At 42.6% G+C, this 25,326-nt stretch overlaps 1 protein-coding gene across 2 annotated transcripts; it reads left to right on the forward strand.

The window, feature by feature from the left end:
• The first annotated feature begins 371 nt into the window (after positions 1–371).
• WDR86 (WD repeat domain 86) lies at positions 372–25,326 on the forward strand. 2 transcript variants are annotated; one of them, XM_067542759.1, is made up of 7 exons: positions 372–407; positions 2,404–2,733; positions 6,137–6,278; positions 8,725–9,148; positions 14,895–15,030; positions 24,567–24,670; positions 24,917–25,326. In XM_067542759.1, the coding sequence occupies exons 2-7, from the start codon at positions 2,571–2,573 to the stop codon at positions 25,133–25,135; spliced, it is 1,188 nt and encodes a 395-aa protein (XP_067398860.1). In that variant the 5' UTR covers positions 372–407; positions 2,404–2,570; the 3' UTR covers positions 25,136–25,326. The 2 variants fall into 2 exon arrangements, with proteins under 2 accessions (XP_067398860.1, XP_067398858.1); XM_067542757.1 differs by lacking the exon at positions 372–407 and having other exon boundaries at positions 1,513–2,733.

The following is a 25,326-nucleotide window of genomic DNA, read 5'->3' on the forward strand; positions in this document are numbered from 1 at the left end:
CCCGCACTTGGGCAAGTTTAGCATTCACGGGATTGTTAAACTGGGGCTAGCTTTATAACTCCCCCCCCCCCCGCCACACACACACACCCCCAGCTCTCTCCTTGCCCCTCAGCGGGGAAGGAAATAGACCTGCCTGACAGCGGGTTTGCTCCGGTGGCTTCGGATCGCTTGCTCTGGAGTCTGTGCCCCTAGGACCCTCCGTCCCTTTGTGCGGGGGGGAAGTTGTTCGCGTTGAAAAGCACGAAACTTGCTGCCGCTGCGGGAACGTGTCTCTGCCCCCTGCAGACAAGCCTGGGGACGCTTGGTTTTCTTTTTTTTGTTCTTCTCCAACAAGTGGGTGCCTCGACCCCCCCCAGCCTCCGGGAAACACCGGATCTTCCTCGCCCGCCCTGGCGGCTCGACACGAGGTAAGACCCCACAGGGGGTGCGGGGGAGTCGGGGGGTTCCTCTGGGGGAGGCGGCGAGGCAGCCCAGACATGGGGTGGCGGGTGTCCTTTATGGGGCTGGGGGGGGGGGATGCGGAAAGGGGGAAGGCTGGGGGGGCTCGTGTCCCCCGCACAGGGGATGGGGTGACATGGAGGAAGTGCAGCTATGGGGGGTGTCAGAAGGCAAACAGCGCTGACGGGGGAGCCTATGGGGGGAGGCGGGGGCTGCGCTCTTTGGGAAGGGGACCGGCGTGCGCCTGGGGGCGTTAGGAGCAAAATAGCCCGATGCGGGGGAGGGGAGGGCGGGAGCTGGCTAATGGGGGGCACCTGGGTGGGGGGGGGGGCAGCAGAGACAAAGGGGGGCAGGAGTGTTAAGGAAGCAGCGCAGACGTGGGGGAGGGAGGGAAGGAAGGAGGGAGCAGGGGGAAGCAGCACAGACGTGGGGGGAGGGGCGTTGCTGTCCTGGGGGGGAAGGGTGTCTCCCTGGGAAAGGAGGGGGGGCTGGCCGGGGGGGATGGTGGGGGGGGGGGGGAAGGAGAACACGCAGGCGGCCTCTGTGCGCGGCAGATAGCACAGGCCTGGGGGAGGAGGGACCCCTGCGCCGCTAGGGAGACATGGCGGGGGGTCTTCTCTGGGGAAGAAGGTGGCCTGAGTGGAAAAGCAGCCCAGGCATGGTGGGGGAGGTGTTTTGAGGGGAGTAGTTCAGATGGGGGGGCTCCTCCCTGAGGGGGAGCTGGGAGGGGGCTCCTCCCTGGGGGGGAGGGGGGAAGGGCAGGAAGGGTTAAGCACAGCCATGCAAATTGGAGGGGATGAACACAGCCATGGGGGGGGGGGAGCTCGGAGGGGGCTCCTCCTTGGGGAAGGGCAGGAAGGGATCAGCGCAGCCGTGGGGGGACTGAGAGGAGGCCCCTCCCTGAAGGGGGAAGGGCTGGAGGGGGTGAGCACAGCCAGGCAGGTGGCAGTGGATGAGGGCAGGGATGGGGGGGGATTTCCTCTCTCCTGGGGGTGGGGAGGTGGTCTGGGGGGTCTCCTCTCTGATGGGAGGAGCCATTCGGGGTGTATCATCCTGTTTGATTGTACACAGATGTTGAGCTTTGGGGGGGAGGGGAAGGTGAGGGGGTTACAAAGGGAAGAGCCCTTCCCTGCTTTCCCCTCTCCCCTGGGTGGCAGGGCAGGCAGAGGCCTGTGTGCCTATAGGGCAGCGAATGTTAGGGAGTGTACCACAGGGAACAGCCCTGGCCTGGCCCCTCAGAGTGGCTCATCTCTAACTCCTGGGACGGGAGGGGAGGTGGTGTTGGCCTTCTCGCTCCTCTCCTTGGGATAGGACCCCTTCTTCTCATGTGTCTGTTCAGGAAGGTGATGAGTAAGTGCTGAGGGCTAGGCGGAGTTCGTTCCCATTGGGGTGTGAGAGAGCCCTGCTTAGAAAGGGCAGGTTTTGTGGGGCCAAGGCCAGGGTCACTGGGCTGACATAGTGTCTAGTCAGTTCAATCTGATGATCTTTCATTGGCATGACACGCTACACAAGTTTTGCCAACCTGTAGAAGAGACAGACAGACCTCTGTCAGAGGGGGGTGTTGTCTGTGCAGGACTAGGCTTCATGCTGCTTTAAGGGGTTTGTCCCCTGCGTCTAGTCAGAGCTGGCTCTAAACCTTGCAAGGATACATTAGAATCCTCTGGGTGGTCAGGATATCAGATTATTGGCACTGCACCCAGTCAGTGGGAGCTACCTGTGCTCTGCACTGCAGAAATCATGGACTTTCTTATAACCAGAATAAAGTGTGTGTTCCCCACATAGGCCAAAGACCAGCTTTGTGTCTTTAGTAGGGAGTATTGCTGCCTTTTGCATGTTTTTACTCTTGAAGGGGCAGAGATTGGTTAGTTTAATACATCTGTTCGGGGGAGGGGAAATGGGTAATTTATCCATGCTGGGGATCCGTTAGTATTGTGTTCTGTTCTGTGTCCTTGTGCATTTTTGCAGGGGGATAGGCTAGCCTGCCTGTTTTTCAGGGTCAGAGTGATGGCCTAAGTTGGCCTTAGGGAGCCTGCTGCAGGCCCAGAGTTCTTTCCTAGAGTGGCGTGGAGCCAGTGAGTCAACCTCTTCCTGGGTCCTTCACTTTTGCTGGGGCGTGTGCTGTGGCCAGCAGGATGGGAAGCAGTGGCTCGGCACTGAAGGTCTGTACTGATCATCAAGGAGGCATCAACTGGCTCAGTCTGAGCCCAGATGGACAGCACCTGCTGACGGGCAGTGAAGATGGCACTGCACGACTCTGGAGCACTGCAGATAGCCAGTGCCATGGCCACTTCCAAGGTACAGTATGTGTCCCTTTTCTTCAGACTCTGAGTCCAAGTACAGCTTATTCTAAAATATGGTACAAAACCACACAGCATGTTCCATCCTCTCCAGTCTCTGAAGCAGGTTGAGTGGCCAAATATTATGTTTAAGAATCAGTAAGAGTAATAGTAACTAGAATCTCTTTCATCTCAACGCAAGTTACAAACATTATGGTAGAGAGGAATCCTTTCATTTGTGGGGTTTAGCACAGCAGTTATTTAACTTCTGCTTTTTCACTGAAGTCCTCAGCTTCTCACCAAGTGTAATAATGGTTTTTTTAATTATCATTTTTTCCAGAAGACTTTTTTTATTTAGAACTTCTTGACCTTACAGTAAAGAAACAGGCCTCAGTGACCAATAAGATTTTCTTCAGCGGAACAAAACTTTCCCATGTGTCTAATGCAAACTGCCAGGCTTTATATGCTGAAATATTTTACCTGTTAAAGAGATTTACATCTTTCTACACAATCCTTATACCAACCTCAAAAAGATTAAAGAATGCAGAAACCCTGCAGGAAAGAAATAATCCAGGAGAGGATTGTGAATTGAATGGTCTTTTAAAAACCTTTAACAAACAACTTTCTTCACTTAAAAAAAATAATCTTAAATTTCCAAAAAGCTGCCCTTTAGGTAAGGAGTATGCAAGAAATTTAGGGTTATGATTTTTTTAATCCACTCAGGAACTGCTGGGTATATTCTCAACCTGGCCTATTTACTGCTAGGGTTTGGGGCTCTGCCCGCATATAATCTGCCCTTAAGTATGTTGGCTAGTTTCAGTTTTACAAGAAGAGTCAGTTGATGATTCAAATAGTTTGTTTTATGGAAAAAAATCATAAATTTGGTGTTGTGAAAGTCACCATATTGATAACCCTCTATCTGCAGAACAAACAGCGCTGCAAGCTTCTCCCACAATATAACCAAGATGCCTCAGCCCAACCTATAGGAGCCATCAGTGAAGCCTTGTCTACAATGGCAACGTGGGAGCACTATTGTAGATACTGGTGAAGTGATTCTGCCATCATGTCTAGATTTGCTCAGAGCAGAATTATATAGCACAGTGATAAAATGCTGTCTACACTAACATTCCCAAAGTTGCTAGCATTGGTGGAAGGTTTTCACAAAAATCTCAATATAGGCCCAGGGGTTCAGAGTATAGATCAGGTGGCTTGATTCTTGACCTGTGTGGTGTTTGTTTATAAAGGTGCCAATTTTTTATTTTATTTTTTTATTTTGTGTAGTGCAGATTACTGTTCCTAGGTAATTGGACTGAAGCCATCAAGCTTGCTTTTCATTGGCCGTTGATGGTAACAACTTTTGGTCATGTGATCTAGACTGGATTTGAACCAGCAGCTAGAAGAGTGCTATATCTCATTAATAGTCCCCAGAGCCATCTTTTATTTACTTAAAATGCATGTCAGTTTACCTTTACTAGTGATACCATCTGGAAGGTCTCTTACTTTCTGGAAGTCAGCCACATATTCATTTTATTGCAAATAATTTATGCTTTAGTTGAAAAGATGCACAGTATGCTGTCAGATTAACAATAAACAAATTCCTGTGCGTGGCATGGTCTACAGTTAGTCTGACAGTATATTGCGTCTGTCCCTTTTCTAGATAAGTATTTGACTAGGTGCCTAGATTAGCTACAGCAAATGAACACGTCACTGGATTCCAGAAAGTAGGATGTCCAGGTGCTATTGCTGTTAATATAAATCAATTTTCTTTCTGAAAGACTTGGGAGGTTTGCAATAAGACTGAACAAAGATGGATTAATCATTTAGGATTGACAAATACAGCAGAACAAATCAGAGTAGAACCCTTCATTAATCAAATAATTTTACATCATTCAGACAGCTCAGGGCTCTGGACTGCTACAGTAGCTCTAATTGACTATCTTTTATTACTTGCTTTAAGTCACATGTTTTTAATGCTGTCAGTTAACTATGTCTGCTTGCCTTGTTTTGCATCTGCTCTCCTCCTGATCCTTACCTCTACCCTTTCCCATTTCCCTTTTCTGCATAAGTCTCCCTATTCCATCACTTCTTTCCCTCTATCTCTCTCCCTTCCTCTTTCCATCAGCATCATCTGCTTGTGTCATGTTCTACCTCTTCCTTCCCCACCCTGAAACCTAAACAAACCACAAAGGTATCTTGAATAACATTATTCATCACTTGTATTATAACTGTGCCTAGAGGCCCCTGCTGAGATTGTGGTTCCACTGTGCTAGGCACTGTACAGCCGCACAGTAAGGAATGCTGCCCCAAGACCATACAATCTCAACAGATAAAACAAAGAGGTGGGAGAAGTGAGAAAGTATTATACACCTATTTTACAGATGAGGAGCTGAGGCCCAAAGAGATGATGTGACAAGGAAAATTTGGAAGTCTATGGCAGAGCTGGGAATTGAATCCTCAATTCACAAGTCCCAGTAAAATACACTTACGGGTACAATCAAGTAACAACACTACCTAAATGTTGTTACCCTTGTCCTCCTGGCCTTTAGGGCAGGAACCATGTCTATTTTTAATATGACTGTAAAGCCTTGTACACTTTGGGCACTATATAAATAACAGTTACAATGCCTTTATTCTTTCTCTCTAGTTAATTTGCTTAAAAGGTTACTGTTGCCATTAAAAGCATATTTAATATTTCTACTTGTTATTAGATGTAATGGGGGGGTGGGGAGCAATACAGCGGATTTGCTTTTCATCATTCATATTCTTTTTGTTGCTTGCATTTCGCTTCTCTTGGACTATCATTTTCGATTAATTGGAAAATTTAGTTACCAGTCAACTGTATTTCAGAGTTTCCTGCACTAGCCCAGTGCTGCTGCTTATCTAAAAAACTGGAGGGTAATGCTGAAATACAAACTTTTTCCACCTAATTAAAAAAAAAAAAAGAAAATACATGTATTTATATAGTGAACCAAATTCATTCCTCTTTTGAACTCAGTTGATTTCAATTGAGTTACACCAAGGATGAATTTGGCTCATTGTTTCTGTAATACCCTTTAAAACAAGAAGAAGCTCAATGATGGGCCTTAAACTGGTTCACAGTAATCCTTGAAATGGTCCACCGTACTTCTGTTTCATTTATTCCTTATACCAGTGAAGCAGTAAAGCAAAGATGGAGTTCATGCTTATAAAATTAAAAGTGCCATGTTTCCCATTAGCTCCTGCTTGTGCTGAACCTAGTTGTAGATTTTAAAACTAGAGCCTCAAAAGTATTAAGCTCTGGTGTTTTGGATCAGGCCAATTTTAAACTAAGTTGTGTTGTTTTTTGTTTTTTTTTTAATTAAGCTAAAGAGAACATGTCAGAACCTGCCCAATCAATTCTGTTTGCATGTACTGAATATTTTTATCTCCCTCATTGTTCCTAGGACACGAAAGCTACATCACTTTTTGCCACTTAGAAAATGAGGTTGCATTCACATGTAGTGCAGATCACACAATTAGGAAGTGGGATGTGATGACAGGCCAATGTCTGGCCATTTACCGAGGGCACACATCAATTGTTAACAGGTTGGTACTACAGATTCTTCTTTTAAGAGTATCATCATTCCATTGTGTTTCTGTAACTTGACACCAGATAAATTGTATGCAGTGCTGTGGTAGTGGTATGGGTCCCAGCGTAATAGAGAGACAAGATGGGTGAGGTTGGTAATATCTGTTGTTGGACAACTTCAGCTGGTGAGAGGGACAAGCTTTCAAGCTACACAGAGCTCTTCCTCAGGTCAGAGGAAGAAGTCCTTGTCTCTCTGCCAGATAAATTGTCTTTTTACCAGTAATCTACATTATACAACTAAATGGGTAGTGTAAATCTTTGATTCTTTGCTACAAGTGCTCTTTTCTGTAATGATTAGTTATCCTAGCAACAGTGCTGACACAGTATAGACTGGAGATGGGAGAAAAGCAAAAGTCTCACAGCATGGGGAATTGAATCTGCCACTGAGAATGGAATTCTAGAAGAAATTGCTCAGTTGAAAGGAGATGCTCTGATAAATAGATTTTAAAATCAGAGTGTCAGCCATTCTTGTCAGTAAAAATGACTTAGTCCTGTTTGAATGATTTATTTCTTACTGGTAAAATAAAGTTTAAAACTACACTGTGACTTCTTACTGAACTTGCATACTCCCTAGCTTGTTTTCACAGGGTTTCTCATGGTTCCTGGAATATATTTACTTATTTAGGAACACGGTAATTGAAGCATTTGTTTTGAAGGGAAAAAACAAATACACAAACGTAATAGAGACTGTAAACAGATAGGAGGAGAAAGATCAAATACCGGGTCAGCCAGTTTTGATGACACCAAAATGTTGTTCATTTTAGATGGCTGCCTTGACAGTTCTAAAGGGCCATATCTAATTTACAGAAAAGAAAGTAGTTCAAAATGTCCTTCTATTCCCTATCTCTAATTTGGACATTTGGCTTCTTGATGTAAGTGGACCCAGTTGCTTTTCCTCATTAAGGTAAAGGTGCAATGTATTGCAGCGTAGAACTTCATGGGCTGCATGCCCTTCTTTGGTCAGATCTTCTGTAGTCCAGTGGTTGGTGTGTTGGACTAGGAGTCTGAAGAGCTGCGTTCTAATCCTACATTTGTCCCTGACGTGTTTGAGACTTTAAGGAAGTCACATAATTAATCTCTCTGTGTTTCAGTTTCACTATCTGTAAAATTGGGATAATGATGGGTGCTCTCTTTTTGTGAGATCCTTGGCTAGGTATTCATTTAAATGTAGTTTTTAACCTGCCTGTTTGTCTAACAATTGCATGATAATTAGTCTTAGAAACCATCATTTGTGGTTCAAGTTCTTGGAAACTAAATGTTCAGTTAGTTTAATTGCTGCTGTTGTTGGCTATTTTCTTATGCGAGCATCTGGACAACTAAACCGCCACAATGAAAAATGAACTGCTAAATAACAGGTTTAAAAAAAACAACCGATAACTAATGAATAACACATGGTAGCGCTGCTGGTCAAGATTATTTTTAAAGAGTGCCCAAAATTACTCCATTTTAGGTGCCTAAATAAGTTACCTGACTTCAAAATGCTGAAGCAGGGTTTTGGTTTTTTGGGGGGTTGGAGGAGAGGGAAGAAGAGGGAGGGGAAGGATAGCATGTGATTATGTATAATGCATATGCACAAGGGCCAAATTAAGGTTGCACAAAAATCTTGATTCTAGCATTTCCTAACTTCTGGATGCTTGTATCTGCAACTTTAAATGTTCTTTTTATGTAGATTTTAAAATGTAATTCATATAGATAATGAAAACATCACCAATTAAATGAGAATAAAAATTGAAAGAGGAGAAAACTCTCATTCTTCAGGGTATAAATAATCCCTAATTATCTGAGTTTAGGAAGAAATTTCCTCTATGGACAAATTATTCCATATGAAACTGTCCATTATGTGATTTTTTTTTTTGGTACCTTCCTCTGAAGCAACTGGTATTAGCCACTGTTGAAGATAGAATAGCAGATTAGATGAACCTCTGATCTGGTCCGGCAATTCTTACGATCCTGGGAATCTTCCATTGTCCATGTATCAGAAATCTAAAAACTCCCTGCAGGTTCAATGGGGAAATGGAGCAGCCTGCTAGCAGCATGGTGTGCTAAACTGGAAGGAAAGTATTAAGAAGCAGAGAATCAAATACCAAAGATCAAAGCTTTGATGAACCCTGATGGAGTACTCTTCTGGCCTGTAATGTGCCTGTTTTCACTTGTAACTGGGTAAGGCTCTGAATGATTGTGGTGTGTTCTTGCGCATGGTAGTGAGGTACTTACACTGATATATTTAATACATCTGATGGTTTGAGCAATTATTTGAGGGACAGCTGCTTCTAGCACTTCATTGCACTCTTGGTATAGTACTCTTGCATGCAGTCACCAGGCGGAGGAAGAGTGGCAATTAAGAGGGTAAATATCCATACATAAAGCAACAATGTGTATTCTAATTGTGTTTATTTTTAACAGGATTCTGGTTGCCAAAGACTATCTATTCAGTGGCTCTTATGACAGGACAGCACGGTGCTGGAGCGTGAACAAAGAGAAGCAAATCCAGGAATTCCGGGGCCATCGGAACTGTGTTCTCACTCTGGCTCACTGGTCCTCCAAGGATGTTCTTGATGAGTTGGAGGAGGAGCAGGAGAAACTGAGCAGAGACTTCCTGGTGACAGGAAGCACAGACTGCACTGTTAAGGTCTGGTGGGTGTCTAGTGGGCGTTGTTACCAGACTCTGCTAGGACACACTGGGGCTGTTTTATGCCTTACACTCGATGCTCCAAACAGGGAACTATTTTCTGGCAGCACAGATTATACCATCCGAACATGGAATATTGTAACTGGTGAGCAGTTAAAAGTGTTCAAAGAGCATCAAGGATCGGTTATCTGTCTAGAGGTAAGAACCAGTATGTTTCATACTGCCACCTGGAGGTGGATATCCACATCATACCATTCTTGGCCAAGAACTGAATAGTTCAAGGGGACTGAATGCTTTCTCATACTCGGAAGAGGTTCCTCTGAGACAAAATATACAGAAATGGCATGCAGGAAACCTGCTCTGTTATTGCCACGCCCCCATCCCCCAGTGGCAGAGCTGAGGGACATTTGGTGTGAGGAGACTTGAATAAAATTGCTCCTTCTGTGTATAACTGAGATAGCAGGTCTATATTTTTAGAAATTCCATGCTCTAGTAGCTGTAACTTTAGGGATTTCAAGCCCAAATGGTCTTAAATAGATGTATTGTGTTAGCTTCCATGGGCAAACACATGCAGTCAACTCTCTCCTTGTTTATTGGTGTGTAAAATTACTGCTGCTCTTTTGCAGGGGATAAAATATATTAGTAGCTGTTTCATAAATGTTGCCACTGTTACATAAAGAAAATAGTTGCTGCTGGCTCCTACAGGCCAAAATACCTATTGTCACATGAATTTTAGTGTCCCTTTCTTAGAGGGAAAACTTAAAGCTGAATTATGCTGCCACCAAATAACCTCTGTTTATGTTTGGATAAATTTTCAGGGTTAAAGGTGGTTTCTCTCCTCCTTCGGTGCTACTATTATAGTAGCATGTTTTGAGGATGCTCTAGTAGTCAATTACTGCTCTTAAAAGTATAATCAGAAGACAAAATAAGTGTGTGTGGGTAGAATAAACAAAATTATTCTAAAATGTAACATGCTTAATTCCTGCTTTGGACCCCTTAAACAGTAAGGTAAATTTCTGGCCCTATTTCTTTCAGTGGAATTTAGGTCACTGACTTCAATGGAACCACGTTTTCACCTTACAGCTGTTCATGAAACTTACTTTTTCTGAGCCTTGTTCTCAAAAGTAACTACACTGCTTCTGCTGAAACTTTGCAAAAATCTGTGGCCTTAGGCAGAAACCAAGCTTTGAAAATTTCACTCCAAATGGTTAAAGTTTTGGAAAGTTGTAAGCAAATGAAAATGGACTTGTAACGAAAAGTGTTAGGTAGTTTTAACTATAGGCAGCACTACATGCATGGGCCCTGCCATAGAATACCATACTTCAGTGATATCGGACCTCTTCAATCTGAGGGCCAGACATATTATTTCAGAAAGATCAAGGGGTCACACTGAGTACTTTTGGGCTGACTTTCTATCTTGTTCCCTTTGCGCTTTTCTGGTGGTGAAAAGGGAGCAGAAACCACCTGCAAGTCCTCTGCTGGAGATTCCCTTGGCATGCAGTGACCTGCTGTACATATTCAGATCCACCAAACTGCTGAGCATTAAGCCATTACCTGCCATTTCAGTCTTGAGAGCTACCTGGATGAAAACGTATTCATTTGTTATTTGTATTAAAGTAGTGTCTTAGAGGCCCCAGCAAAGAGCAGGGCCATCTGGAAGATGGTCTCACCATAGCTAAGGCTGTAGCAATTTTACCATTTTAATCTGTTATATTTACCATTATATTATATTTACCATTATAATCGATATAATTTTGCTAGTACTAAACTGGTCTGCCTGAAATTTCTCATGCAATAGCCTACCTCAGATGGTCTGGCCTGTATGCTCAAATTGGTTTTATTCAGCTGCCCTAGGTGAGAGTTAGTGTTTCAGCTAGCAAAGTGCAGAGGCGAAGTCTCTCTCAGCAATGGGGCAAGTGAAGGGGCTGGAATACTGGATAGCTATGCAGTGATAGCCACATTGTATAATTCATTTGTAAATAAGGCTTTAAAAGCAGGCATGGTTGCCATCAGCTTTTTTTTAGCTACTTAGTTTTAAAATGTTTAGACCCCTTTGAATTAGGTCCACTTTTCTCATTGGTATCAGAGCTGCAAATCCCAGGTTGTGCGCTCTAATCTATTAGTCTCTTTGGTTTGCCATGCTTTTCCCCAACCAGAGCTGCTTTGGGAAATTGGCCAAAGCGCTCAAAGCTTCTCTACAGTCAGTCAAGAAAAGTACAGCTCTGAGGATATTACTGGTTCTCCAGGCAGTGGCAGATTATCATTTGTAACTATATCTTCTGATCATTCATAAACCAGGAGTTGACAGACCTGAGTATGTTTAAAAAAGCTATTGTATAAAGTTTCTCTTTTTTTTTTCCACTCCTAAATCATGGAAAATTAATTTGCACTCTTGTCAGCATAAGGCATCTATATCTTTGTAGTGAAACAAATATAAATTTAAAAATTAGAATATTTGACATTTTGTAATGAAGACCTAATTTAGGATTTTGTGTACTTATTCTATATCATATAATGCATACTATCGTAAGCCTGAGACTGCAGTCATTTTTCCATTTCATTAATTAATTTTGTGGGAGATTGTATTAAGTTATTTTATTCCATATGTTGGAATACAACTAGAATACAACTGGAAACAAATATTCCTCTGAAAAACAAATGGGCGAGGCCTTACTAAACTAGAAAGTTCACTCTCTTTGGATTGTATGGCTTGTTTCTGTATGAAAATAGATTTTGCTTTAATAAAGGAACAGGATTGGATGAGTCAAGGGTTTGGTAATGGGATATGGAGCCTTTTACATCTAAGAAGAATGGTCTAGTGGTTAGGGTGCTATCCTTGGACTTGAGATCCATGCCCAATTCCCTGCTCCACCACAAACTTCCTGTATGATCTTGGGCAAATAATTTCATTTTTCTACCCTAATTTCCCATATCTAAAATGGGCATATTATTAATTTCCTGCCTCACAGGGGTATTGGGAGGCACTCAGACAGTAAATGGATGGGTGCCATATAAGTGATATAGGTAGATCTAGGTTATAGCTTCAAATCCAGTAGGAGTTTGTGAAAGCTGTCACCAACTAATGGCTGATGGTGGCTTCAGTTCAGTTCCTATTGCAAAAACACCATCAAAATGAGAGGCAGGAGTCTGTTGTGGTTAAGGACTGGGACTTGAGAGATCTGGATCCTGATTCATCCACAGACTTCCTGCATGACCTTGAGCAACAAATCATTTAACCTGTTGGTACTTTAGTTTCCCAGTCTGTAAAATGTGGCTTATAATATTTTCCTGTATCTTATGGGTATTGTGGGTCTAACTTCATTATGTTGGTGTGATGCCCATACACTATAGTTGTGAACAGCATAAATAAGTACAACCGGCGCCTTTCTTGGCACAAAGGCTACAAATTGAATAACGACTGAACTAGTGTTCATGAAGACTCTTAGAGTTCATCCATCCAGATCACAGCTGGGGCTATTCAGGGGAAGCTTTCACTGCTGTTACATCCTGGGTTCCTTTAATTGGGTAACTAAGCTAGCTTCATTTGACACATTTATTTCTCTGCTAGAAATACAAGATAGAAAGCAAACCAAAGCATGTAGCTGTTATTTTATTTGACTTAATTATTTACACACTCACTTAAATGGAGAGTTCAAGCAGTATAACCTAATGTACCATTGATGCGGAGTGGCATTTACCTGTAGGACACTGTAACTTAGTGTTTGTTCTTGTTGAGTAGATTTTGCTGCTTGTAAGATGTTTGGAACAGAAATACCATGAGTTAGCCGGCCAAGAACAATCCAGCAGGATCCCAACTGCAGCCAACCTCTTCAATTAGCAGTGGAATGTGACAATGTTTTCCATGCCCACTTAAGGTTAGAGGTCAGATTAGCTCTGTCAGGCTATTTGTGTAGCTCTAAATCTGTGTTTATACAGCAGGTCACTCCCTCACTTCCCTTCTTGAGGTGTAATATTAATGCCACTGCTGATGCATCAGAAATTTAATGGGATGTGAAATTTCAAACTACTAGTTTTGGGGCAATTTATGAGCTTCTGAGACCTGGCCTTGGCAGAGGTCCTGTGTACCAAGTTCTGCCTGCAGTGAATTGCACATGCACAGCTACCCTTGAATTCAGTGGGGTTTGTGTATGTATCTTCCAGGGCATCTTGGTCCTTCTGTGTGAGTTTGCCGTTACTCTTGTCCAGTGCAGCACAGCCCCTCATGAACACTTTAAGTGCCTTTCATTAGAGGTTCTCCTAGCATTGCACAGGCATTACAGATGTGATTCACCCCTTCTGTACAGAGCTGATTTGGGACACTAAATGGGATTTTGGGCAGGAAGAAAATCAAATTTATCTCCAAGAGCCAGAGGAAAGCAAAAGGACTGAACAACCAGGTAGGGGTGGGGGTGGGAGAGGTGTTTTAAATAACTTACTTTAAGGTGAAGGAATGAATTATTTTATAGGAGTAGATTCATGGCCTGAAAGTGAAGCCCCCGTCAGGCTGGTTTGGTGCATATCTTGCAGTCAGTCTCTCTGCAGGACTCCCATTGACACAAGAGAGAGTTTTGATCAGGCAAGGGTTTATCTGCTGGACCTGTGTGCTTGGAGGGGAAAATAGGAAGCCATTATTCCTTGTGCAAGTTCTATTTTTCTTCCGATTGCCACCTGTTTTGCCCTCTTCCTTGCATGTTTGAATCAATCCTATGGTGGTTCCTATCAGCCCTTGAAAACCTTGATATCTGAAACTGTGATTACCCTGGCACCTGAATTGGAACTTTGGTAAGAGAATTTTTTTTTTTAATGTAGCACCAGCTGTGTGCTAAATGCTTTACAGAAAGGCGCCCAACCAGTGTCCCTGCTCTGAAGAGTTTACACTCTCAGTATTTTAATGATGCCTGTTTTGTCTTGGTTTATTTTCCTTATCTGCATGTTAGAAGAACTCAGTGAGATCTTTTCCATATTAGGGAAGGCTGATTAGAGGAAGGATAGCCTTGTGGCTAAGGCACTAGACTGTGACTCAGGAAATCTGGGTTGAATTCACAGCTGTGCCACAGACTCGCTACATGATTTTGCACAAACCACTTAATCTCCCTCTGCTTCAGTTCCCCATCTGTCTGGTGTAGATGACTTTTCCTGCCCTTCCTGTCTTGTCTGTTTAGACTAAACTCTTCAGGGCAGGATTTGTCTCTTACTATGTGTATGCATGTGACTAGCACAATGAAATCCTGATCTCAGCTGGAGCCTCTTGGTGGGACTGCTATAATATAAATAATATATTGGAAACCGCTTTAATTGCTAAGATAATTTATGAAATACTTTTAGGATCCTGTTTGAAAACAGCTTTTTAAAAAATGTTATTGCATCATTGAACAATATTGGAAGTAAACATCCAAAACAGTTACAAAGAAAACACAGTATTTCAAAACACTGACCTTGTTTGTTGTTATCCTATTAGCCTCTGACTAGAGCTTTTTATTTGCTTTTTGTCACTTAAGAGTTGTTCTTTGGGATCTTTTTAATTTGAAATTTGTAATCTCATAACATATTTACCAGTTGTTTTTAGTCTAGTGCTTGTATAAACTGACAAACTAGTCCAAATTTTCTACTATTGCAAATGGATGAGTTCCACAAACGTCAAGGGAGACGTGCCCACTTGCACCAAAAGAGAATCTGGCTCTTAATCTCTCTCTCTTGAAATTTGGAAACCATTTTTAGGGCCCAGAAGTCCAATGAGAAACATGGCTGTGCAAATAATACAGGATCAGGCCCTTATGTTTCAGCTCTGAGAACTGTTTTGCTGAAAACCCCCTCTAAAAGCTGTTCTGTTTTTTTTTCAGTTGGAAGATGTGACTGAAGATGAGTCACTTGAGTGCAATTCTCTGAACTTACCCAGGAGGCTATTGCTGATGTTCTTTTCTCTTCCCTCTCCCCTCCCCCTCAGCTGGTGAATCGATATTTATATTCGGGGAGTGCGGACAAGACGGTGAAGTGCTGGTTCGCAGACACTGGGGAGCAAGTCCAAACATACAAGACTCACAAACACAGCGTTAGCACTTTGAAATACCATGCAGGAATCTGTAAGTTGCCTTTCCTCAAATTCATCAACCTTTTAGCTCATTTTCCCTGCTATTTATGAATGTTTTGCTTTGATTAAAAGTGAATAATAAAGATAACATTATAGTTGCAAGGAGTAAGATCTTGTGAAATCTTCACTGACTCTTCCTTCTGCCTAGTGCTCCTAGATTCAGCACCAATTTATGGCACTAACTATGCCGGTGGGCAGTTGCTGAGGGCACCTTCCCTCCTCCCCAGCAGAATATTAGTGCAGGAGTAGGCAGCTTTTTCTACTCCATGGCTGCAGCGGGATCCTGCTATTTCTGCACATCCCCAAAGTATATCTGGATGGGTTGGAGATGTGGCTGAGTTCTGTCCTCATCGGCACCAGCTAGCACTAGAGCATGCAGGTATAACAAGATGATAATTAGCTTTGTGTAACACACAATTTATTGTTCTAAAGCTAAAATGTATATCTGTGATACTTGGCTCCTTCCCTTCCAAAACATTGTCTCCTTTGTCATGAAAGCTAAAAGTCCTTATCAGACCCCCATAATCTCCCATACTAATTCCTGCAAATAACTAACTAACATCTTGTGCCTAGGAACCCCACCAAGGCCTCGTTGAGCTAGAAATTGGACTAATAAAGATAGTTCCTGCCCCAGAGAGTTTACAGTCTAGACTTCTGGCCATTTCATCTCCCTTCTCTGAATCCCTTTGTTGGCTATCCATTCTAGTATGTCTCATTTATGCTCATTCTTGTATCATCCTCTGGCCTGATCTGCCAGTAATGTAGCCTTGATGTGCTATTTGTCCAACATATGTCTCCATGCCTTCTTGTATACAGGCAACATGGAAGAAATACCCTTTCTGAGCCAGTCCACAAGGCCACTGCTCTCTCCTCTTCAGCTCCCTCTTCCACATTCACCTCAACTAGAACAGCTGCACATAACTCTTAACTGCATTGTTGTAGGGTAATTTGGAATTAACTATCCATCCTTAGAGGTGAAAGGGCAGCATAACGGCTGATGAAATCCACTGTTGACAAATACAAGGTAATGCACATTGGAAAGAATAATGTGAATTGGTCAAACATAGATAATGGGTAAACAATGATTAGATGACATGATGAATATGGTTTTGTCTTGATCCACACTGACTGGTTGGTCATGATCAGAATCAAGTAAGCTAACTTGACTTCATAGTTATACTTGAGCACTTAAAATGTGTTCATGTAGACAAGCCCAGAGGCATGGTACTGAACTATATAGGCTGCTGGCCTCATCCGCTATTGCAACTCCTACTTCCTGTTGGGGAGGAGAACAAAAGAGGTGAAGGGATGGGGAATCTTTCTTTGTTTAATCAGAGAGACTAAAGTCTCAAAATAATTCTCACTCTGCAGATCAACTGGGAAATAGATCGACATTGGCTCACTTGAAAGCTAACACACAGAGTTCAAATAAAGCTTCCTTTCTACACTGCCCCCCAGTGTTACCAGATTTTGCCCTTTGCCCATGCTGCAGTCTTTCCTTTCATCCCCTTCTGTCTTTGCAGAGCATGCCACACTCTGTCTGTGACTAAGCACTCAGCACTAATATATTTAGCCAGACCGGGGAGAAACAGTGTTAGTGTGACAGAGGTGTTCACAAGGGTATTAAAAGCTAATACAACAATAAAAGCTAAAAGGTGTTGAAGAGAGACAGCTGATTTGTTCCATTTGGGAAACAGATCATCAAGTGGGCAGTGAAGAATATTAGGGAACTGTGTGAGAAAAATAAACACACTATTTTAACCTTTTAAAAAAGAAATTGCCCCCTTATAACCAGTAATTTTTTTACAGTGTGATTTTATTACAATAGCGCCCAGAGGCACAAATGGAGATGAGTGTCATTGTGTTCATAGAATATAAGGTCAGAAGGGACCATTATGATCATCTAGTCTGACCTCCTGCACAACGCAGGCTGCAGAACTTCACCCACCCACTCCTGTAATAGACCCCTAACCTAAGACTGAGTTATTGAAGTCCTCAAATAATGATTTAAAGACTTCAAGGTACAGAGAATCCAGCAGTAAGTGATCCATGCTACAGAGGAAGGCAAAAAAACCCCAGAGCCTCTGCCATTCTGCCCTGTGAGGAAAATTCCTTCCTGACCCCAAATATGGCGATCAGTTAAACCCTGAGCATGTGGCAGGACTCATCAGCCAGACATCCGGAAAGGATTCTCTGTACTAAATCAGAACCCACCCGATCTAACATCCCTTCACAGGCCATTGGGCATATTTATTGCTAGTAATCTAAAATAAGTCAGTTGCCAAATTAGGCTGTGCCATCATACCATCCCCTCCACAAATTTAACAAGCTCAGTTTTAAAGCCAGCTAGGTTTCTTGCGCCGACCCCCCCCCGCCGTTTCCCTTGTAAGGCTGTTCCAGAACTTCACTCCTCTGCTGCGTAGAAACCTTTGTCTAATTTCTAGTCTAAACTTCCTGATGGCCAGTTTATATCCACTTGTTCCTGTGTCCACATTGGTGCTAAACTTAAATAACTCCTCTCTCTCCCTGATATTTATCCCTCTGATGTATTTATAGAGAGCAATCATATTTCCCTATAGCCTTCTTTTGGTTAGGCTAAACAAGCCAAGCTCTTTGAGTCTCCTCTCATAAGGCAGGTTATCCACTCTTCAGATCATCCTAGTAGCCCTTCTCTGCACCAGTTCCAGTTTGAATTCATCTTTCTTAAACATGAGAGACCAGAACTGCACACAGTATTCCAGATGAGGTCTGACCAATGCCTTGTATAACGGTACTAACACCTCCCTATCTCTACTGGAAATACCTCGCCTGATGCATCTGAGGACTGCATTAGCTTTTTCCATGGCCACATCACATTGGTGGCTCATGGTCATCCTGTGATCAACCAATACACCTAGGTCCTTCTTTTCCTCTGTCACTTCCAAGTGATGCGTCCCCAGCTTATAGCAGAATTTCTTGTTATTAGTTCCTAAGTGCATGACCTTGCACTTTTCGCTATTAAATTTCATCCTATTTCTATTACTGTTTGTGCCAAGGTCAGTAATAAAAAGTTAAATTCGATTGGTCCCAAGACCAATCTCTGAGGAACTCCACTAGTAACCTCTCTTCAGCCTGACAGCTCACCTTTCAGTATGACTCGTTGTAGTCTTCCCTTTAACCAGTTCCTTAACCACCTTCCAATTTTCATATTAATCCCCATCTTTTCCAGTTTAACTAATAATTCCCCATGTGGAACCGTATCAAATGCCTTACTGAAATCTAGGTAAATTAGATCCACTGCATTCCCGTTGTCTAAAAAATCTATTATCTTCTCAAAAAAGGAGATCAGGTTGGTCTGGCACAATCTACATTTTGTAAAGCCATGTTGTTTTTTGTCCCAATTACAGTTAACCTCGATGTCCTTAACTATTTTGTCTTTCAAAATTTTTTCCAAGACCTTGCATACTACTGAGGTCAAACTAACAGGCCTGTAATTACCTGGATAGTTCCTATTTTTAAGAAGAGGAATAAAAGCTATGTTAGCAATTCTACAGTCATATAGTACAACCCCTGAGTTTACAGATTCATTAAAAATCCTTGCTAATGGGCTTGCAGTTTCACGTGCCAGTTCCTTTAATATCCTTGGATGGAGATTATCCAGGCCCCCCGATTTAGTCCCATTAAGCAGTTCAAGTTTGGCTTCTTCCTTGGATGTGGTAATTTCTACCTCCATAACCTCAAACCCATTAATCCCTCTGCCACTATCCCTAAGCTCTTTGTTAGCCTCATTAAAAACTGAGGCAAAGTATTTGTTTAGGTATTGCTCAGCATTGTACACGTACATAGTCGGAAACAATTCCTGCTCCAGAGAGCTTACAGCTGAAAAAAACAAGCCAGACAAAGTATCATTTTTACTGTTGGGGAACTTCCCCTCTTCCTCCAAAGGGCTTCTATTGGGTTTGCAGGTCAGTTTGGATACAGATTTATTCATATAAATTCTAAATGTTGGCCTGAGCTTGATTTGATATTGCCCTTTTGAAGCTCTGAGGTACAAGCAAGCTCTTTAAATGCAAAATGACAGTTCACAGGGAAATAAAGGATACTTGTCAAAAAGCAAATCCTGAAAGAGAAAGAGAATTAAAATGTATCGCTAAGAGCATTCAAGTTGCTGACCCGCCTGCCTTTGCTTAATCTGAGATTTGCAAAGCTTGTGGCACTAAATGTAAGATGGCAGGTTGCTTGGTGTACCAGTAAATAATACTGAACTAATACTGAACTATGACGGTTGCCCCCCCCGCCCCCCCCGCCCCCCCCTCAGTAGCCAATCGATACCTTGTCACCTGTTTTGGGGAGTGGGGAGGCTGGAGACAGAATCTGAGTCCTTGGATGCACTTCTGTTTCACCAAACTTTCCACACTGGCAGTTTATGATGAAAAACAAGGATTTTCACCTATTTCCTAGCTTAGCTCAGAAATTTCCATTTGTAGGAAAAGTTGACAAGTTGGGGATAGTTAAGAAAATTTGTGCCATTAGAAGAGGGTATTCCCTAACCATTAAAACCAGTTGATATGGTCCTTATTGTGTATATTAATATTTATTTGTACATCATCTGAAATGTTAAAAAAGTCTTGCAATTTTTGTACGCCCAACCTGAACCTCCTTAAAGATGTTGAGCTTTTACCATCTGAAAACCAGACCCCTTTAAAGTGTCTCAAGTTGGGCATCCAAAATCACAAGTTCTGTTTGAATTTAAAAAAAGCTCCCATAGTTCATATAGGATGTGGCATACAATAATACATTATAGCTAACGTTTTCAAGCATTTCTATAAACTCCTATACTAATGGAATACCAACTATAGGCTGTGGCTTAAATCATTCACAAGATGTATTGCTTGCAAGGATCCTAAGCTACAAGAGTTAATTGAAAAAAATCTGCTCTTACGAAAGGAAATTGTGAAGTTGCTTGAAGATGCATTTCACTGCTGATGAAAAAGAATTGTGTGATGTTGCTGCACAGAGAACTCCTACCTGCACATAGTAAGCTTTTCTGATTTAAAATAGGAGAAGCCCAGGCTTTATTCTAACAGTGGTAAAGCCATGCTTCATATATTATGAGAGATTGTCAGACTCATACTTGATTGATGCAGTTTCTCTTTCAAAATCAGAAGGGTATTCACCTCTCCTACTTGATGCAACAGGAGAAACTAGTGAAGATACTACAGTAATGAATGGGCCCCTGGAACCGTATGGTGTTCAAAGAGATTGAAGGCTTCAGGGAAATCTTTGAAACCAAAGATGCTTTGTCTGCTCTAGAGACTGTCAAAGCATATCTATAGACAGGGAAACATACATAAAGAGGGAAGGGAAACCGAAATCTGTGCAATGAACACAGATTTAGAGCTACATAAGTAGCCTGACAAAGCCCAGAGAGAGTATAGGCAGAACTTATTTCTGACAAGTGTAATTAGCGTGTGGCATGGAACAGCAAACATAATCACAGAAGCTGCAACTGATTGCTTTACAAATAAAACAAATGTTTTTGAGTGGGATAAGTTACAGAGTAAAGCTGGTAGCTGGTTGAATGAACCAGCGTGAGCTGTATGCAAGCCTCTATGGAGGAAGGCACCCGTGTTAATAAAACAGGATCCTTTGCCATCATTTCATACTGTGTAACTCCTTCCTCCTAATGGATTATGTGCATTGGAATTCTAGACCAGATCCTCAGCTAGTGTAAATCAGGGTATCACTGCTGAAGTCCAATGGAGCAATGCTGACTCTCACCAGCTGAGATTCTGTCTCCACATCATCTAACCCTGCTCAGGGCAAGCCTATATTTCGTGGCTACTGGTGTGTTGTCTATACTATGCTGCTGGCGCTACAGAGCTTTTAGCAATGGTGGGAAAGACCATAGAATCATAGAAATGTAGCCTGGAAGGAAACTTAATAGGTCATCCAGTGCAGTCTCCTGCGCTGATCCAAAACCAGATATTATCTAGATCCTCACTGACAAAAGTTTGTCTAACCTGTTCTTAAAAGCCTCCAATAATGGAGATTCTATAGCCTCCCTAGGCAATTTTTGTTCCACTGATAAGCTTCCTAATTATAAGGATAGTTATTCCTAATCATAGAATCGTCGGACTGAAAGGGACCTCAAGAGGTTTCATAGACTTTAAGGTCAGAAGGGAACATTATGATCATCTAGTCTGACCTCCTGCATAACACAGGCCACAGAACTTCACCCACCCACTCCTGTAATAGACCTCTTACCTAAGACTGAGTTACTGAAGTCCTCAAATAATGGCTTAAAGACTTCAGGTACAGCAAATCCACTGGCTAGTGACCCGTACCCCATGACACAGAGCAAGGCGAATAACATCCAGGGTCTCTGCCATTCTGCTCTGTGAGAAAATTCCTTCCTGACCCCAAATATGGTGATCAGCTAAACCCTGAGCATGTGGGCAAGATTCACCAGCCAGTCACCCAGAAAGAATTCTCTGTAGTAACTCAGAACCCACCCCAGCTAACATCCCATCACAGGCTATTGGGCATATTTACCACTAGTAGTCAAAGATCAGTTAATTGCCAAAATAGGCTGTCCCATCATATCATATCCCCTCCATAAACTTACTAAACTCAGTCTTGAAGCCAGCTTGGTTTTTCGCTCCCACTGCTCCCCTTTGAAGGCTGTTTCAGAACTTCACTCCCCTGCTGGGTAAAAACCTTTGTCTAATTTCTAGTCTAAACTTCCTGAACGCCAGTTTATATCCACTTGTTCCTGTGTCCACATTGGTGCTGAACTTAAATAATTCCTCTCCCTCCCTGGTATTTATCCCTCTGATATATTTATAGAAAGCAATCATATCTCCCCTCAACCTTCTTTTGGTTAGGCTAAACAAGCCAAGCTCTTTGAGTCTCCTCTCATAAGGCAGGTTATCCACTCTTCAGATCATCCTAGTAGCCCTTCTCTGCATCTGTTCCAGTTTGAATTCATCTTTTTTAAACATGGGAGGCCAGAACTGCACACACATTCCAGATGAGGTCTCACCAGCACTTTGTATAATGCTACTAACACCTCCTTATCTCTACTGGAAATACCTCGCCTGATGCATCCTAGGGCTGCATTAGTTTTTTTCATGGCCACATCACATTGGCGGCTCATAGTTATCCTGTGATCAACCAATATGCCTAGGTCCCTCTCTTCCTCTGTCACTTCCAACTGATGTGTCTCCAGAATAATAGCAAAAGTTCTTGTTATTAGTCCCTTGTACTTTCCACTATTAAATTTCATCCCATTTCTATTACTTTAATTTTCAAGGTCATCCAGATCTTCTTGTATGATATCCTGATCCTTCTCTGTATTAGCAATACCTCCCAACTTTGTGTCATCCACAAACTTTATTAGCACACGCCCACTTTTTGTGCCCCAGTCAGTAATAAAGAGATTAAATAAGATTGGTCCCAAGACCAGTCCCTGAGGAACTCCACTAGTAACCTCCCTCCAGCCTGACAGTTCACCTTTCAGTATGACCCATTGTAGTCCCCCCCTTTAACTAGTTCCTTATTTACTTTTCAATTTTCATATTAATCCACATCTTTTCCCATTTAACTAATAATTCCCCATGTGGAACCGTATCAAATCCCTTACTGATATCTAGGTAAATTAGCTCCACTGCATTACCTTTGTCTAAGAAATCTGTTTCCGTCTAAAGAAGATCAGGTTGGTCTGGCATGATCCACCTTTTGTAAAACCATGTTTTATTTTGTCCCAATTACTGTTAACCTCGATGTTCTTAACTACTTCCTCTTTCAAAACTTTTTCCAAGATCTTGCATACTACTGAGGTCAAACTAACAGGCCCGTAATTACCCGGATCACGTTTTTTCCCTTTCTTAAAAATAGGAACTATGTTAGCAGTTCTCCAGTCATACAGCACAACCCCTGAGTTTAGAGATTCATTAAAAATCCTTGCTAATGGGCTTGCAATATCATGTGCCAGTTCCTTTAGTATTCTTGAATGGAGATTATCTGGGCCTTCCAATTTAGTCCCATTAAGCTGTTTGAGTTTGGCTTCTACCTCGGATATGGTAATTTCTACCTCCATATCCTCATTCTCATTAGCCAACCTGCCATTATCCCTAAACCTTTCATTAGCCACATTATGCATCAAAAGAAGTGGGTTTCCACCCACGAAAGCTTATGCCCAAATAAATTTGTTAGTCTTGAAGGTGCCACAGTACTCTCATTTTTTGCTGAAAACAGACTAACACGGCTACCCCTCTGGAATTGAAAACTGAGGCAAAGTATTTGTTTAGATATTGGGCCATGCCTAGATTATCCTTAACCTCCACCCCATTCTCAGTGCTTAGTGGTCCCACTTCTTCTTTCTTTGTTTTCTTCCTATTTATATGGCTATCGAACCTTTTACTATTGGTTTTAATTCCCTTTGCAAGGTCCAACTCTACTTGGCTTTTAGCATGTCTCACTTTATCCCTACATATTCTGACCTCCAAGAGGTATCTTTCCTTGCTGATCCCTCCCATCTTCCACTCATTGCAGGCTTTCTGCTTTCTCTTAATAACCCGTCTGAGATGCTTGGTCTACTGCTCTTGCCCATGATTTTTTCCCCCTTCCTTGTGATGCAGGCTTCAGATACAGAGGGGTAGCCATATTAGTCTGTATACAGCAAAAACAACGAGAGTTCTGTGTTTGTCTTTAAAGTGCCACAGAACTCTCATTGTTTAGGCTTCAGATAGTTTCTGCAAGTTTGACTTGAAGTAATTCCAAGCCTCCTCTGCCTTTAAATCCATGAGTTCTTCAGTTCAGTCTACTTCCCTAACTAATTCCCTTAATTTTTTTAAAGTTAGCCCTTTTGAAATCAAAGACCCTAGTCACAGATCTATTTTTTTACCTTTCCATTTACTTTGACCTGAATTAGCTCATCTAGTCCAGCATTTAGTTTTTGTTTCCTAATATCTGACCTAAATCTCGCTTGTTACAGTTTAAGCCCATTACTTATTGTCCTGTCCTCAGTGGTTAAGGAGAACAATTTATCACCCTTCTCTTTATAACAACCTTTTATGTACTTGAAGATTGTTATGTCCCCCCCTCAGTCTTCTCTTCTCCAGGCTAAACAAACCCAATTTTTTTCCAGTCTTCCTCACTGGTCATTTTCTAGACCTTTAATCAGTTTTGTTGCTCTCCTCTGGACTTCTTGCAATTTGTCCACATTTTTCCCAAAGTGTGGTACCCAGAGCTGGATGGAGTTCAGTTCAATAGTCCAGTTGACTACTCCATCCTTATCAGTGCTGAGTAGAGTGGAAGAATTACTTCTTGTGTCTTGCTTACAACCATCCTGCTAATACATCCCAGAATGACTATATAGGGCTGGATTCGTGTCTCATTTACAAAGAACTAAATTGGGAGCAACCTTTCTGAAGTCTGTGAAGGCAAGTTGGTATAAGAAAGTGGGCTCAGAAGTGTTTTTCAACTCATCCTTTATGGCTGGTCACATGGGCATTCTCAAAAGGCCTCATTGCTCATTTGTGTTAGTGTTTACAGGAAGTGGTGATGCCTGCGCTCGAGCTTTCAATTCAAAGACTGGCGTCCTGCAGAGGATCTTCCAAGGACACAAGTTCATCATCAACTGCATTCAGGTGAGGAGAGGATTTTACTTTGAAAAACCCAACATCCAGAGCAGCAAGCTTTAGTGTAGGTTTTTTCATATGTTCCATGAAAAATGATATGGCCAGTTACATGGACATTGGAATACTATGTGCCAGGCAATGGGGAATTGGGCCTTAAATGTGAAGGACTAAACCTCCCGTTTACTTCCAAGCTACACTTTGATTGTGGTGACTGAAGTGTACAGTCTGGGATTAAGTATGACCCTATTGTTCCAGATTCACAATGAATTATTGTACACAGCTTCCCATGATGGCACGCTAAGAATCTGGGATGTACAAAGAATCTGCAAGCGAAACAAGTGTCGCCTGAAGAAGGAGCGGTCCATCCAGGGCAAGAGCTCTCAGAAGGGGAGCCTGTCTCGTCTTTTCAATAACAGAGTTGGCTGCACAGTGCAACAGGAGAATGGGGAACTTGAGCCTGTTGAACTAATGTGACTGCCTAGACAGTGGCGTACCGAGGGTCTCCGGCGCCGGGGGCCAAGCCTTCATTTGCGCCCCCACGGCTCACGACCCCTTGCGCAGGGCAGGAGGGGTCCTGGCACCACCCCCCAGCTGCCCCAGGGTGGGGGGGTTCTGTACCTGAGGGGGGATGTGAGACCTGGGGGGGGGGGTGTGCAAATGCAGGC

Source organism: Emydura macquarii, unplaced genomic scaffold (genome assembly GCF_026122565.2).
Source record: "Emydura macquarii macquarii isolate MOO-44397 ecotype Brisbane River unplaced genomic scaffold, CSIRO-AGI_Emac_v2 contig_719, whole genome shotgun sequence".
In the NCBI taxonomy this organism is placed as follows: Eukaryota; Metazoa; Chordata; order Testudines; family Chelidae; genus Emydura; species Emydura macquarii.